Raw genomic sequence first — 17,316 nt, forward strand, 5'->3', positions numbered from 1 at the left:
AATCCCCACCCTCAAAGAGCTCATGTTCTAATGGTGGACACAATGTGAAAACAACCGGGAACAAAGAAAACAGAGACGGGATAGATCGGAGATAATCGACAGAGAGAAGGCACTAGCATTATAAGCACCAGGACCTGAGGTATAAGACCTGGGAACTGAGCCATGAAGCCTTTCTCATTTTTATTACAATTCTTTATTGTCCACCGTTATGCCACTGGGGTCTGCTCTTATTTGCATGGTTGTTATAAATCAAACACTGAACACAAAACCGAAAAGGAAAAACATTCCCAGGAAAGAGTGCTTACTTAAGCAGAGAGGCCCACTCTGGGAATTCAGAATAGAACTTCTCCCAGGTAGAAAAGTTTTGCTGCCTCTTGCTAGAAGTATACCAGGTAGTTACAAAGCTTAGATCACATGCTGCAGACGCTATTCATCCAAGCTCTGCAGTATAGATTGTAGTCCCGGTAAGCACCATAGAGAATATATATTTAGGGAGAGAGGGCGGATCTAACATGGAATCCCAAATGAATGCAGTGCGGAGCCAGTTTCCAAAGTTTGAAGGTGAAGAAAGATAAAGAATGGAAATACTTTTTTTTTCCTCAGATCTAAAGAAAAAGAGCAACTGGCTCAATTCAATCAATCAACAAGTATTTTAAGTACCTACTATGTGCCACTCTGTGAGGTACTAGAGGTCCAGTACAAAAAAATGAAAACCCTACTCACAAGGATCTAACATTCTAATGGGGAATCAATATGACCCCCAGGTAACATCCCTCTTCCTTCTTCACTGGTATGATAGTAATTTATATTTGTCTATTGGCATCACAAAATGCTAGCAGATACCTAAGAGAACAATTACTCCAACATCCTTAATTTATCATAAACTGAGGCTCAAAAGGGTGCCTTTCTCCCTATACCCATTGTTTAGTACCTGGCACATTTTTTGTTGCTCAGACATTTTAGTCATGTGCAACACTCTGTGACCCCATTTGGGGTTTTCTTGGCAAAGATCCGGGAGTGTCTTGCCATTTCATTTCCCAGCTCATTTTACAGATGAGGAGACTGAGGCAAACAGGGTTAAATGACTTGCCCAGGGTCACACAGCTAGTACGTGTCCAAGGCCAGATTTGAATTCAGAAAGATGAATCTTCTTAACCCGAGGTCTGGGACTCTATCCAATACCCTACCTGGCTGTCCTTGAAAGATATCAGGCACTATATAAATCTTCTTTCCCTTCCTCTTCCCTTCTGTGTCTACAGTTTCCATGCACAGGAAGAAACTTCTCCTGGAGCACAGGACTCTATTACCTTTGAGTATAAAGAATGAAATGGTCGGGATGGAGTCCAATGGGACTAGCCTGGTTTAGGACTGCCTTGGTCATACTAGTCTGATATTCATTCCTGGCTGCTTATTCTAGAAAGGCAATTGATAAAGAGGAGGATGATCAGCATAACCAGAAATCTGAAAACCACAGGGGATAAAGACTGGTGGAACAAACTGAAGTTGTTTAGCTTGGAAAAGAGTAACTGAGGGGAGGGATATAGGGCATGAGGGCCATGCTTAAGCATTTGAAGGACTCATATAAAATGGAAATTGGATGTTTTCTGCTTGTCCCTTTGGATGTTTGATTACGCATATTTGTGACAAAGGTTTTTTGTTTTGTTTTGTGTTGTTTTGTTTTTTCGGGGCAATGAGGATTAAGTGACTTGCCCAGGGTCACACAGCTAGTAAGTGTCAAGTGTCTGAGGTCAGATTTGAACTCAGATACTCCTGAATCCAGGGACAGTGCTTTATCCACTGTAGCACCTAGCTGCCCTAGTTTTTTTTTTTTTTTTAATGTTAAATGGGGGAGGGGTCATTAGGAGAGTGAAAAAAAAATGCTGGCTAATTGGAATTGGGAAGAGAGAGTAAAAGGAAGAAGCTTCAGAGAGACAGATTTAGGGGAATTCTTCTGAGCTATTTAGGTGATCCCAAAGTGGATCAGAAACAGCTAAGTATAGGCTCTGAAGTCAGGAAGACTCATCTTCCTGAGTTCAAATCTAGCCTCAGACACTTATTAGCTGTGTATACACAAGTCAAGACAGCAGCATTGATCCTCTTTGAAAATGAAAGACAAACAACAACAGTGACCCTGGGCAACTTACTTAACCTGGTATACCTCAGTTTCCTCATCTGTAAAATGTTTTGGAGAAGGAAATGGCAAACCACTTCAGCATCTTTGCCAAGAAAACCCCAGATGGGTTCTTGAAGAGTCTGACATGACTGTAACAACAACAACCTCAACAACAAAGTAGAATAGGCTGTGCTGGAAGACCTTGCTAGAGATTTTCATGGGGAGAGCTAACTGATGCTTTATTGGGAAAGCTATGGAAGTAGATTTGGAGCAAGTGTGGTTGGACAAGATAGCCTCTGAGCCCACTTTCAACTCTAAGATTCTGCACTCTGTGATCTATGATGCAATGAGATGCTCTAGTTGAAATTCTGACAAGATGCTCCATTTCTTAGCCTTCTAAAGACTCTCAGAGGAAGACCACCACAAAAAAGAGAACAAAGACCCTTTGGGACAGGTCAATGTGGGAGGAAAGAAGCCCTCCAAAGCCATACCTGTGAATGATATAAATCTGACTTCTTTGTGAAATGCAAATATCCATTTACTGCTGGCCCTTTAGCATCCTGTCATACGAAATAATATAAATGACATAAGGAAGCTCATTACGGGCCATTCTCCTTGACTCCTTCCCATTCATTGCTTCCCTTTTGCCCCTCTATGACTCCCAGTCATGGTACTTCAAGACAGCCCCATGCGGCCTACAGTGTCTTTGAGGACATATATTAATTTCCACTGTACATATCAAACTCTGGTTGATTTACTCTCTAGAATTGACTGGTGTATTGATTGTTTAAATGCCAATATTGCAATTCATGACAATGTCAGGGTTATTACTGCAACCCCCAAGGAGAGGAGGAAGCTGGCTCTCTTGCTCCCTGATCGTTAGGATAAAGTGGGGGCTGTCACCATTATCGGTTTCCCTGTGCAACAGTGCAGGGAAATCTGAAACACCAGCCTCAGGAAATGCTTTATAAACTGCGACAAAGTGAGGATCCACTGGGGACCTCATTTCAAATATCATCAGTTTCGTGGTGGAGATCTGGACTTAGTTACTAGCTGCTTGGAGGTCTGAGTACATGGGCACCCCAAGCCGAAGCTTCTCCTGACTCTAAGTAACTGTGATAGGCCGCCTAATTATTTTTAATTGGCCAAGTCAGCTGGGTAGCTAGCCCACTTTAACAAGCAGATGGAATGCAAACAGGGCCTAAGGTGGGGGATGGGAGAGTGGCATGGAAAGGGACACAGAAACATGCCAATCGCCAGAAGGCTATCCACGAGACTTAGGGCTATAGACTCTCTGTTCATTATTCATGTGGAGCCCTGTTTCCCATCCATTCTCCAGACAGGCCTCTTGGGTGAAGCCTTCATTGGCCATCCCAATACAGAGTGATCTTGCCTTACTCTGAAAGCCCAAAGCATTGAACTGGTCAACTAAGTGATACAGTGGCTAGAGCACTGGACCTGGAGTCAGGAAGACCTGAGTTCAAATCCAACCTCAAATACTATCTGAGTACAAGTCACTTAACCTGTTTGCCTCAGTTTCCCCATCCATAAATTGGGGATAATAATAGCGCCTTCCTCCTAGGGTTGTTATGAGGATAAAGTGAGACAATATTTATAAGGTACTTCTCAACTTTTAAATTATTATATAAATGTTTATTATTTGTTATTATTATTATTACCATTCTTATAGCATCTAAGTTCTAAGTTCTAACCTCAATGACCCTGGTAAGAAACAATGGAATAAATCACACTATCACTATTAGTCTGTTCATTAACCAAGAAATATCTTATGACCTTGGTTAGCTTTCACGTTAATTCACCAACCAATTTGGATCCTACCTAACCATCCCAATCTCCTTTGCTGTTACTCCCTTTTGTGCAGTCTCTATTCTAGCCAGAGTAGTCTCTTAACTACTCCTTCTACTAGACAGTCCTGTTTCCTTCCCCTTGAGCAGTGGGGGGGCCATGATGAGATTACCCTTCCTTTTCGATTTACTTTCCTTTAAGACAGGGTCAAGTGCCAAGACCTTTCCTGGGCCCTCAAATGGGTAAGGCTCTTGTTCTCTGGAGATTAATTTACATTATTCTATAGATACTTTGTGTATGCCTACTTGAGTGCGTGTAAGGTCCCTCCATTATAATGTAAGCTTCCTCAAGGCGGGGGCAATTACATTTTTTTTTTCCTCATAGCCTTAGCACCTAGCACAAAGCTTGATGTTGGCTGAATATCCTCATTATTGCCACCAGCTGAGCATCAAGTTCCTACTATCCACAGTGCATCATGCTGGAAATTTTGTGTGTGCTTGTGAGAATATGTTCATGACTGGGAAAATATAATGATGAATAAGACATATTTCCTACCCTTGGGGAGCTTACAATATATTTAGGGAGGGAGGTCAGGCACATAAAACTACATGCTAAATTATCATTCACCTGATCTGAGCCTGTTCCTAGCACTTAGCCCAAGTCCATACACATAGTAAGGGGATCAATAAATGTTGAGGGAAAGAAGGAAGGAAGGAACGAATGAATAAATGAAGGAACACTTGATTTATTATACCCAGTCCAAACTTTGAACAGAGATCAAGCCCCCTCAATGTGTTCCTAATTTCCATCATCTTACAAATAGGACAGGGGATTGTGTCATCCAATAAAACAGCTGGCAGATCTCAGGGCTAGAAAATCTGGCTTTGGTCAGAATCATGAAGGGGCTCCTTTGACACTCACCAGAATGACTTTTTCGATCTCTTTGGCTGCACACCAGTGGAACATCCCAGTAGAGTCGTACTTTTTCACATTGGAGTCCATGTTGTCGATCTGATCATTGCCAGGAATTAACAAAGGGTCGTGCCTGTAGCAAAAAAAGAAAAGAAAAGAAAAAAAAAAAAACACCATGATAATGTAAGTGGAAAATGTGATAAAATATGAATGGGAAGGGGTCCCTAGAGCTACATATTGGAAGACATGAAAGATGAAAATGAAGTTATTGTCATTAAAAACAGTTTGCAGGACCTGTTCAGTGAAAAGCAAAATCTGAGAACCCACCACCATCAACCTGGAAAAATATATCTAGTTGACATTTGGCAAGCAGAAAACCTCAATGGTGAGCTCTGTTAATCATCCCTTCCTAAACGGGGCTTCCTCTCCCTTCTCGGGTTCATTCCCCGGCTCCTTGTCAGCACCTCCCTACCCCCATTCTCTCTCTACTAACTCCCCTCCCCCTCCCCCCTTCACTTCTAAAAAAAATCTAACCAAAGGGTTGCTATTAGCCTTAGCAATGATGTGGAAGGAATAGGAACAGAGCCCCATGCTGACTGACTAGCATGAGGATGGAAAGCCAATTATTTGCTCTTTCTGACTACAACTTCTGACGTGATGCTCTTCGCAGTAAAAGCTCTAACAGGCTGCACTTTAAATATTTTAGCAATTTGCCCAATCAGATTTTGCTTTCCCCAACTGAAGCCCTTTAAAGATTCAGCAGAGTGTCACTTCAGAGTGGATTGACTACCAAATGCCCACATCTGGAGACATGATTTCAATACTAAACAACAGCTCCCCCACCCCATACTTCCTTCCTTGACAACTGTATTTGCACTAACCATTTAACTACTTCATCAGTCTCTCTGTCTCTCATTCTTTCTCTCTGTCTCTATTTCTGTCTCTCTTTGTCTCTATCTCCCTGACTCTGCCTCTCTCTCTCTCTCCCTCCCTTGCCCCCTTCTTCCAATCCTTTCCCCCTCAAACCCCAGCTACAGTGTTGTTTGAGCAAGACGCATCCTGGTACTGGGAGCATCCTGACAAACTGGCCCAGAGTACTTGGAGACACATTTATCCTCTCTTGATTTATTTGCTGGTTTGAGACTGAGAATTATATAGAGTCGTTCTATGAGACAGACTCTTCTCCCCATCTTTTCTTGAGGGCACATTCATTTCCATCAGTGGCTATTCCATCACCTTTGGTGGCATTCACAAAGATAACTGCCATCCATGGTCGACCCAGCACTACGGCTCAGTTTGATGATGGTACCATCACAGATTTGGTTCAGAGGCAACATAGCTACCCTGACTGACAGTGATCTCCAAAGTTTGGGGTCACTCATTTTTCTTAATATATTGTAATCATCATTTAAAAATTTTAGCTAGACCTTTCTGGGCCTTATTTATATTATTAGTTTAATTTATGTTGTGGCACTTTGTTGTAAAGTCTAGGTGATCCCAGGGTCTTTAAGGTTTTGCCAATGGGATATTATTTGGAAAGATGACTGGTATGGGCCCAGCTTATTTCTGAGATGTTCATCGTCCAAATGTTTGTCTAGACCATAGTAACTCATGAAGACCTTGTGTCAAGAGATGAGATATGATGTACATTAAATCTTGGTTAAAAAAAAAAGAGATCAGATATGTTGTATATGTATGGTAATAGCATCTACACTGAAGAAATCATGGGTCCTTAAGGTATCAAATCACTATGTCTGAGATCAGTGGGTGTCAAACTCAAAATAGAAATGGTTCCCTATTGGCTGCATATTGCCTTAAAAAAACACAAATTAACACTATGTAGTATTGTATTTTTATGTATTTTGTTAAGCTTTTCCCAATTAAATTTTAATCTAGTTCACCAGGGGCTTGGGAGTTTGGAAGCAACTAGCCTGCTACTGAGTTTGTGTCTCTTTCTTAAGAATATTAAGCTGTTGATTTGATATTTAATTGGTAGCATTTATAAAGTACTTTAAGATTTCCAAAGTACTTCTTATTTTAGTTGATCCTCCCCAAAATCGTGTGAGACAGGTACTATTATTACCCCTGTTTTACAGAGTAAGAAACCAAGTCTGAGAGTGGTTAAGTGACTTGTCCAGGGTGAACACAGCTAAGAGGTATCTGAGGCAGGATTTGAATTTATGCCTTTCTGACTTCAAGTTCAGTACTATATCCACTGCATCACCTAGGTGCCTTATATTTATTTAATTTCAATTCACCTTAAAAACATTGTTACTGAGTTTCAGATGGTACCCCATAGTTGTAAAATTTAATATGAAGAAAATCCATTATTCTGACAATATTCTGATATAATAGATATTATTCCATATTCAGCATCCATTGGGTCAGCATGGTCACCAATAAGAATGACATAATATTAATTAGAATGGGCAAGGGAGGTCTCACCCTCAAGAACAAGAGATGGACAAATTCTCTTAAAGAGTTCTATCCCCAAGACCTTCTTAGTCTCTCAATTATCATGGAAGACAGATACTTCTTGGGACAAATGTGTGAATTGATCTTGGGAAATCAACTGGTAAAATTCAGGTTTTTCATTTACTATCTGTTTGACCTCAGGAAAGTTATTTAAACTCTCTGAGCTTTTCTTGTCTATAAAGACAGGGGCTTGAAATGACCTTTGGGTCCTTTTGAACTCCCAATCTGGGATCCCTCGTGTTATTCTTTTAAAAAATGTGGAGTTAGAAGGAATACTGTAAATAATGACAACAAGATGCAATGGAAAGAGTGCAGCAGGGGAGGTCAGGAAACTGACATGGGATCAAATCCAGATTCTGACTCTGGCCAAGGGGAGGATCCTGGGTAAGACGCCTCATAAATTGGGCCTTCATTTCTTTAAGTAGAAATAGAGGCAGATGGATTAGATGGTCTCTAATGCTCCTCTGAGCTCTGATATTCCATGATTCTAGTGTTACTGTGCTTTCCTAAGGAGGGAAAAACCAATGATGATTGGCGTTTTCAAAACCCTGATAGTGAGAAATCAACGAATGCTTGTGTCAGAATGCAGGAATAAGGAAAAAGAAAATAACTGAGAGAAGAAGAAAGAAGAATGATGAAAGAGGAGGAGGAAAAGAAGGAGGGTTAGGAGGAAGAGGAGGAGGAGAAGAGGAGGAGGAGAAGAGGAGGAGGAAGAAGAGGAGAAAAAAAGAAGGAAGAGGAGGAGGAGGAAGAAGAGAAGGAGAGAGGGGAAAGAGAAAGAAGGATGAAGGGAGAGAGGGAAAGAGAGACAGAGACAGAGATGGAGAGATAGACACACAGAGAGACAGAGAGAATACCTTTAATTTTTTTCTGAATATCTTTAATAATGATCCCACTGTAGGGACCCACTGTTCTGAAAAATGGTATTCATTTAGATGTAAGCTTTTTTTTTTTTTTTTTTTTTTTTTGCGGAGCAATAGGGATTAAGTGACTTGCTCAGGGTCACACAGCTAGTTAGTGTCAAGTGTCTGAGGTTGGATTTGAATTCAGGTCCTCCTGAATCCAGGGTCGGTGTTTTATCCACCGTGCCACCTAGCTGCCCCTAGATATAAGCTTAATTAGAAGCAGGGTAGAAGATATGTTGTACTTTTTTCAGGACTAGAATTTTTTTCTATTACTACCATGTGTTAATTTCCTGTTAGATTTCAGTGTTTGAAAGAAATCCATGCCCAGTTCACCCATTGAATGCAACCTTTTGGACTAATTTTCTGTTAGAGATGAGGAAAATGAGTCCCAGAGAAGAAAAGTTATTTACTCAAGATTAAGAAGTTAAATAAGATCTCTGTAACCTGACATTCAAAGATCTCCACAATCTGACTCCCACTTCTCTTTTCTGTCTCAATCCCCTTCACACACTCTAAGCTCTAATCAAATAGGACTTTTTGCCATTTTCTTACCATACTCTACCCTCTCTTTCCTCTGTGGACATGGCAGACAGCCTCCCATAGTGTAAACTCCTCTGCCATCTCTTTGTGGATTTCCTTCCTTTCCTTAGAAACCTAGCTCAGGCACATTCTCTGGGAAGCATTTTCTGATTACACTTGAGAGATGTGAGAGACCCCTCTTTGAAACTCCCAACCACTTTATTCATCCTCTCCACAGCGAAAAACTCTTATTTACTTCAGGTTTATTTTTGTACTTATTAATGATGTATATTATGGGCAGAAACTGTTTCTTTCCATTTTTGTCTCCCTAAACACATAGCACTGTGCCTTACATATACTAGTCACTTAATAAATATTGATTGAATGATTGATTGAATGAATGGATGGATGGATGGATGGACAAATTCTAAGTTCTCTCCTAGTTGAGTTGAAAGAACACTTGATCTGGAATCAGAGAATTCTGGGCTTCATTTAGCTCAGTTCAGGGTATATAGGAAGGACTTAATAAATGCTTATTGCTTTGCCCTTGCCAATCCCACAATCTCACAAGTCACAATTCCCTGGGCCTGTTTCCTCATCTGTAAAATAAAGGGATTAGACTAGATGACTTCTGTCTAGCTTTATGAGTCCAAGTCTGGTGTTTCAGCTTGCTACCTTCCTCACAAAACATCCATGACTCCTCATAGCATCATAGGCCTTGGGGTATTATTTATTTTTCAGTGCAACAAACATTTATTTTATTTTTTCCAGTTACATGTAAGGGTAGTTTTCAACATTCATTTTCATAAGATTTCTAGTTCTAATTTTTTCTCCCTCCCTCCCTTTCTTCCCCCCTCCACAAGACAGCAACCAATCTGATATAGGTTATATGTACAATCCACAAGTGCTCTTTTTATCAGTTCTTTCTATGGGAATGGATTGTATGCTTCATCATTAGTCCCTTGGGATTGTCTTGGAACCTTGGGGTATTATTATCCCTTTTTTACAATTGATGAAACTGAAACAGATAGAAATTAAGTGACTGACTCAGAGTCATGTCCCTAGTAAATGTCTGAGGTAGAATTTGAACTGAGATCTTCTTGATTCTAGGCCCAGTACTCTGTCCAATGTACCACCTGGCTGTCTCTGATATAGATGCTTGTATCAGAAAATAAGAGATTTAAAAAACAGACAATATGAGATGAAAAAGGAGTTTGGGGGCAGTACAGGGCCAGGCTGGGATGTCACTTTAAAAGTGTTTGGGTTCCCAGGAGGCAGGGAGGAAGGAGCCACTGCAAGCTCTGCTGACTTAATGATTTTGCCCAGGGCCAGCCCTATTCCCATATCCAGTGGGCTCACTTGGCTAAATGGACTTCTATAGAAAATGATGACAATTCATCACAGCAACGGGCTGAAGCTATAATTACTTTGCAACTAAAATGTGGTGGCTTGAGCCGCAATAAACAATCTCACGTTCTTAATTTTAAGTGCTGGGAGTTCGTGTTGGCTACAGAGAGCCTTCCAGAGTAAGTGGAAAGGAAAGGACCTGTTATTTACAGTTTTGAATGCTGCTACATTGAGATTTTGGGGGTTTCCAAAGAACAGTTTATATTTGTGAGCACACAGCTGAACACTTGCCATCGTGAGCACCAGTCAATGTTGCTATAGTAATAGAAGGCCCAATAGGGGGAAAGGGCAGTTTGTTAGAAGTGGGAAAGGAACTGCCTTACGATATCATTAGTTTACAAAACAACAACCAGAACCACTGTTAAAACTCTCAATGACAGCTCCTCACAGAGCAGTTATTTGGAACCAAGGGCCGATACTATATATTGTCTTTCATGACTTACTTGATGTATTTTCTTGACTCACAAAGCAATCCCAAACTCCCCTGAAATGTGCTATAATTAATTCAAGGCTCATTTGTTACTAACTACTTAGATACTGTATAGCACTTTATTTCTCAGGCAATAGGAATTTTATGAGCTGGAGGAGATCCTGCTGAATCTTCCTTCCACCTTGAAATAAAGGTGGTATAACTTAGCAGCTATTCCTTAATTAATGTAATTAATCGCTCTTTGGTGCTTTGAGGTCCTGCCTGTTCATTTGAGAGAGGAAAGCATCTTGCTGACAGTTTTGGCTGAGCAAGTTCCGTCCCTAGGACATTTCTAGATATTTTCCAATTTACTCCCAGGCCCCCAAACACAATTGGTCAGTTTTTCACAAGGTCGGGGAGGGGGGGGTGGGTTTACATCATGCATTTAAGGCATATACAAATTTAAGGAGGCAGGGTTGACTGTTGCCACACTGGATAAAGTGAAGTGGTGATCTTGTAAGTATGGAATTACCAATGAAGACAGTCAAACCAATCAAATCAGGCACCAAAGTAGGAATTCTTGAGGAAATGTAACACTGCATATGAGGGGGGGAGAGTTTCTATTTCATGTTCTTTCCTCACCCCCAGGCCAACCCAATTATTAAATTAGCCCTATCTTAAAATTAGATAAAAGAGAGTGGAGAGACAGAATGGATACCTAGATTCTGGTTCTACCTCTTTGAAGTATCTTGATACTTCCATGACTCAATCTCCAACTTGAACATTATATCGCATATACATTCAGTTGGACCAACAGGGGACTAATCCACAGGAAACTGCCAGAAAACACTTTGATAATGTATGTGCCGAAGATAGACTCAATAATCACTTTTGGCTAAGCCATTGTTTGTGTTGTCCCGGGATATGAAGACACTTAAACCTTTACTCTGCTTTAACAATAGATGCCCTCCCCTCCCCTTTCCTTTTCTTTTCTTTTCAATAGAGAAAGCCTGGCATATTAAATTTTTCACATCTCCATTCCTTCAGTCCCAGATGACACCTCCAAGGTCCTCAGCTAGAAATTATTCGTGTCTGACTTCAAATAAAGAATAAAATATCATTGTTTCTTGCTTTCATAGAGCAACAAATGCCACTTACCATCAATTAATCTCAGCAAGGGAACTAAATGCCACTCTGCCACAAAAGTCTGCCTTGAAGACAACAGCCTAGAGCAAAACCCCAAATCCCTCTTCCAGCAAACCTGCTGTGAGGAAGTCTGTATTATATTTTAAAGAGCACTGTTTCCCTTGCAGGCATGGACAGCAACTCCCAACATATTCTTCTGTGGAGGTTTTAATATTGGACTTTAGGACTTTCAACAGAGGTAGAAGGTTTGGGATTCTTTTTTAAGCTAACGATAAAGAATATCACAAAATGCTAAGTCTAAACGTCTTTGACCTAATCACTCCCCCTGGCATCAAAGATATAGGACCTGGTTTTAGGTCCTAGCCCTTGCCACTCCTGTGTGACTTTGGGTAAGTCCCATAACTTCATTCCCCCTCATCTATAAAATGGGGAAGGGGGAGGGAGTGGCTGGACCATATGGACTCTGAGGTCTTTTTCCATCTCCAAATCTATGATCATCTTGAGTTTCTGGCCCCCATGTGAAAGAATCTGAAAAGTCACCAACCATCTCTGCAATACTACCTCTCTTTTGGGTTGGAGATGGTGCTGCTCACAGGGACCACAGAGAAATGATTTCTAGGTTGGAGACATGAGGCATCTGGTCATAAGACTTAGGCATCAGAGCCATCAGGATCATATCAAAAATTGACATTAGTTTGTAGCCAAAGTCTAATTAGTTCTATAAGAAATGGGAGGTCTCCCTTTTCCAGTGTCAAGCAATGTTCAGGTCAGGACCTGCTCTGCTGAATCAGTCATCAAGGACTGCATATACCCAGCTCCTGCCCTGGTGACTGGCAGGACACCTAGAGACAGACCAGGGATATCTATCAGGGCATATTTCTCCCCAACTATCAGGAATGTGCAGAGTTGGGGACATTCCTGAAAGCAAAGCAATCTGTCAAAACCATCTAGTATGTGTCTGGTCCCACTCCCTGTGACAAACCAGTGCAGAGAACACAATGCTGCTGTTTGCCAGCTGCCAGGATAGGTGCTTTTAATTGAGAAAGCATTTAGTGCTTCTATGTCACAGCTGAATATTTCATGATGCACTGTATGTTTGACTATTTGCTCAGTGGGCCCCTGTCACTTCAATCTTCCCTGGATGCTTTGACTGATCTCTATAAAGCTTCGCCAAGATGGAATGATGGCTTGTCCTGGGCAAGCAGCAACACTGGCATGTTAGGAAGAGACAAGAAGACTCTTGAGTTTGGTGATGACTGGCATAGTCCATCTTTGTCGTTCATGCAGGGATGATACTCTATGGTTCCTGAATGGGTGACATACATGTCTAAAAAGAATCCTTAACATGTGTGTGTTATGTTAATGGCTCTTCCCCCCACCTTTTCCCTCCTTCCCTTTGTCTCTCTCCCTCTCTGTCCCTCTTTCTTTTTCTTTCTCTTCCTATAACTTTCCTTCCTCCCTCTCTCTTCCTCTCTGCCCCTCTTGCCTTCTCTCTGTCTCTCTGCATCTCTCTCATTCTGTATGTGTGTGTGTGTGAGTATCTCCCACTCTCCTCCTCTCTGCCCCTCTTGCCTTCTCTCTGTCTCTCTGCATCTCTCTCATTCTGTATGTGTGTGTGTGTGAGTATCTCCCGCTCTCCTCTCCTACCTCTAATCCCTTGTTTACTTTCATAATTAGGAAAATAATACAGAGGACAGATGGAAGTCACAAGGAAAACAAACATGGAATCTTAAAGGAAAAAATAAATTTGCATCCATTTCTTATTGATGTTAGTTCTTTAAAAGTTCAATACTTATTTTAATAAACTTAATAGGATTTTTTTCATTCTTCCTTGACACATATTCTTTTCCCAAGGTAAAAATGAAACAGCTTAGTAGTCAAGTCTTCAAGTACTTAGGAAGTGAAAAGAAATGATAGAGTCTCAAAGAAAGACAGCACATAGCACTATCATCATTGGATTGCAGATTGAATAATTGAATTTCAGAATTTGAGAGTCGTAAGGGACCTCACTAGGCAGCTAGATTGGGCAGTGGATAGAGCACTGGGCTTGGGAAACAGGAAGACTCATCTTCATGAATTCAAATCCAGCCTCAGACACCCTGGGAAATCACTTAACCCTGTTTCCCAGGGAAATATCATGTTCTATTCCTCCTCTATTGTTATCTGGTTATGCTTACATGTAATACAATCAGGAGTCCATATGAGATGGGAAGACTTAAAGGGGCTTGTATCCTCACATTGAAGTGAACATCTACATGAGTGAGCTCAAGCACCCAGAAGCTTTGAAAGCCCTTAAGATTCTTGCCTCTGACACTCAAGCTATAATCATCAGGCAATGTAATGATTTTCTCCAAACCTCAATTTCCTCATCTGTAAACTAGAAACAATAACACTTGAACTACCTGCCTCAAACAGCTTTTGTGAGAGCTAAATGCTACTAAATAGGAAAAGCGTTTTGAAAAATAAAAACAGGCAGTGAGCTATAGTGAATCTGGGATTTGAGGAGTCAGTTTAAACTCTAACTTGGATTGTTTTCCAATGATATGATTTCAAGAAATCATTTAACCTCTATTGGCCTCAGTTTGTTCATCTGTAAAATGATGGGGCTGGATTAAATGATCTGTGAGGTGCTAATGATTATTTGATGGAATCCATAAGAAGAGCATCTTCCAGAAGAGTGCCTAGGAGTCTTCTAGTACATACAAGGAAGTAAGGGAGATGGGCATGGGATGAGAGAGAGAACACAGTATGGATACTGTTTGTTGTCCTCAGAATGCCAGGAATTAAGGGGAAAGAAAAAAAAAACATGACCAAATATAGCTCTCTTTAAATAGCTGTCCCAATTAGGGCCTGATGTTTATGCCAATTCCGTTATTGGGAAGAAAACCTCCTCTGGGTAGCCCCACTTCAGACTGAAGTTGTCTTATCTCACCTTTACCCCAAAATAAGGAATGATGGAAAGAATATTCAATTTGTAATCAGAGCACATGGGGCCAAACTCAGATTCTGTTGTGTGAGATCTTGGGCAAGTCCCTTTTTCTCTCTGTGCCTCAGTTTCTGCAACAGTAAAATCAGATGACTGGACTAGGAAACATTTTGGAACCTTTCCAGATCGAAAATCTATGATTTATGATGAAATGTTATTTACAAGTGCTTAGCACATCATCTGGCACATAATAGAATGGATCCAAAATGCTTATTCATTTCCTCTCTTCCCTATTTATTTACTAAAGCTAGAGGTTTCCTTCTTTTTGATGGAGGGCTTTGGTTAATCAAGTGTATTAGATGGTTTTGATGTATGGTATTATTAACCAAAAATGAAAATGCCTGGGATCCAAATGCAAGAGTAAATATATGTATGGATCTGCATAGACACAGATGTAGGTACAAATATGTCCATGTACTCACGTGTGTATCTCAGTCTCTTTTTGCCAGCAGCCCCTATGAATCTCCTATGAATGAGGACACAAAATGACCTTTTGCTGAGTATGCTACTTGTCTAGAGGCCTGTGTCAAGTTCACCCTTCTCTTTGGAGTGGGGGGGAGACTAACTATTCCTTTCTTCTTCAGCCCCCTTGGGCCCTGTCACATTCTATTTGTTGGTGCATTAAGAGGTGGCTTGACTTAGCTGCCTTGATGCTGCCTTCTCCCTTCATTCCACTCAGTGGCTGAAGTTCCAAGGGTGGCACTCTAGGCTCCTGTGACACTTCCTTAAGTGGCTTACTGGCACAGGTCCAGGACTTTTCACCATTGTGTTTACTCGCCATTTCTTATTTCACAGGCATACCAAGTTCTATTTGTGTGGCAACCGAGGCTGGCAATCTGGTCCTCAAAGACTCTTGTTTGAGGTGCATAGACATTCCAGCAAAGAGAAATCCAGATAAAGAACACAGGATGTGATGAACAGGTGGGGTTATCTCCTTTAACGATCTGGAGAGAGTGAAGCATATCTTTTTCCCTTTTCCTTGTGTCTGTGTAAAGAAGCCTGTCCCTCCCTGTCCGCCTCTTTTTCTTCTCGCGTCATTTTTCTTCTTCCCTGAAGGGACATGGTGTCTACAATTTTCTGGGTGCTGGTGACATGGATCTCCTCAAACCATTCACTTCATATTTTCACACTTGCCACTTAACTTTCTTAATGGCCCGTTGTGCACACCCCCTTGGAATCACAGAATCTCAGAGGGTGTCTCAGTGGATGTCTATCCCAAGATTTCCCTGTATAAGAATCCTCTCTACAAAATAGGAAACAGGCAATCGTCTGCTCTTTGCCTTGAGATGTCTAGGGAGAGGGGACTGACTCATTGCCTCCCAAAACAGCTTATCACGTTTAAAGATACCTCTATTTTATAGAGGGCTTACCCTCTTTATATTCAAAGGAAATCTCCTTTGCAACTCCCTCCTATATTGCCTAGTTCTTCCTCTAGGGTCAAACAGAACAAATCTAATCTTTCCCACGTAATAGTACTTACAGACAGCTATCTTGTCTCTTTCCTCTAGGCTGTGTATCTCCTCCAGTGTCCCCAGAATATATGGTGTACATATGGTGTGGGATTATAACCCCATTCCAGTTCCTAGTCTCTTACAAGTATCTTGGGGTCATGGATGACTTCTGAAGCCACCTGATAAATTCCATGCAATGGCTCTTGGAATAAACCAAATATTTGAAGGAAGAAGGAAACCCCTATTTCCTATTAAATTCAACAAATATTTTAAGCACCTTCTGTATATGAGGAACTATGCTAGGATATAAAGATAGAAAAAATAGTTCTTATCTTCAAGGAGTTTTCTATTCCTATGCTAGAGTTCTATGAAAAACAAAGATACATTCTGAATCACAACATATTTTGGCTAGATTGGTGGGCGGGAGGGGATATCTCTGTTATAAAGCTATTTTTACAGCCAAATCATGAGTTAGTGTCTTGGGAGGGGAAACCCTGGGATCTTCTCTAGAATCTGATCAACAGTAGTGTGGATTCTCCTACACATTAGATGATACCATCAAAATGACAACAAAGGGACAAATTAGATGGCTTATTAAGGCTACCTTTGAGGGATCTTTAACATACAGTTGTCCTGGCTCACACCTTGTACTTTTTCTATGCTGGGCAATTATTATCTTCCCCTATATTTAGATAAAGTCACTTCCCATTATCCAGCCTGGGACAAACTGACATTCCTACCTTCTAGAAGATGACAACTGAAGAGAGATGATCTTGCCTCTGGCCCTGAAAGGGACAACATTCTCCTTGACACCTCTGTGCTTCACTGTTCTATGAGCATGATTTTTTTGGTCTCAGGTTAAAAAGAAAATGATACAAAATAAGCCTCCCAAACATAAGCTAAATGCATCTATGGAATGAAAGGTGGCTGTGATGATCTTGTCCCAATCCCAAGTCATGTCAGGGGGATGGCACCCCAAACTCATTAAGTCAAATATGGTCCCAGGATAATTTTTGTCAGTACAATGGAAAGATAGATTATATCATGATTCATATATGTAAAATTTATCTGAGAGGCAGTGTGGCATAGCAGAAAGTGGGCTGGTTTCAGATTCAGGAAGATTTGAGGTCAAGTCTTGTCTCTGATATATACTCACTGTATGACCATGGTTAAGCCACTTAATGTCT

The 17,316-nt window shown here is 40.9% G+C and overlaps 1 protein-coding gene across 23 annotated transcripts in view; it reads right to left on the reverse strand.

The window, feature by feature from the left end:
- Positions 1-17,316, reverse strand: part of KCNMA1 (potassium calcium-activated channel subfamily M alpha 1) — a 929,290-nt gene that overhangs the window by 88,275 nt on the left and 823,699 nt on the right. For all 23 annotated transcript variants that reach the window (XM_043983958.1, XM_043983956.1, XM_043983955.1 and 20 more), the window contains one exon: positions 4,841-4,964. In XM_043983958.1, the coding sequence (XP_043839893.1) occupies positions 4,841-4,964 (124 nt within the window). The remainder of the gene's footprint in view (positions 1-4,840; positions 4,965-17,316) is intronic.

The sequence above is a fragment of the Dromiciops gliroides genome, chromosome 2 (genome assembly GCF_019393635.1).
Source record: "Dromiciops gliroides isolate mDroGli1 chromosome 2, mDroGli1.pri, whole genome shotgun sequence".
Classification (NCBI taxonomy): Eukaryota; Metazoa; Chordata; class Mammalia; order Microbiotheria; family Microbiotheriidae; genus Dromiciops; species Dromiciops gliroides.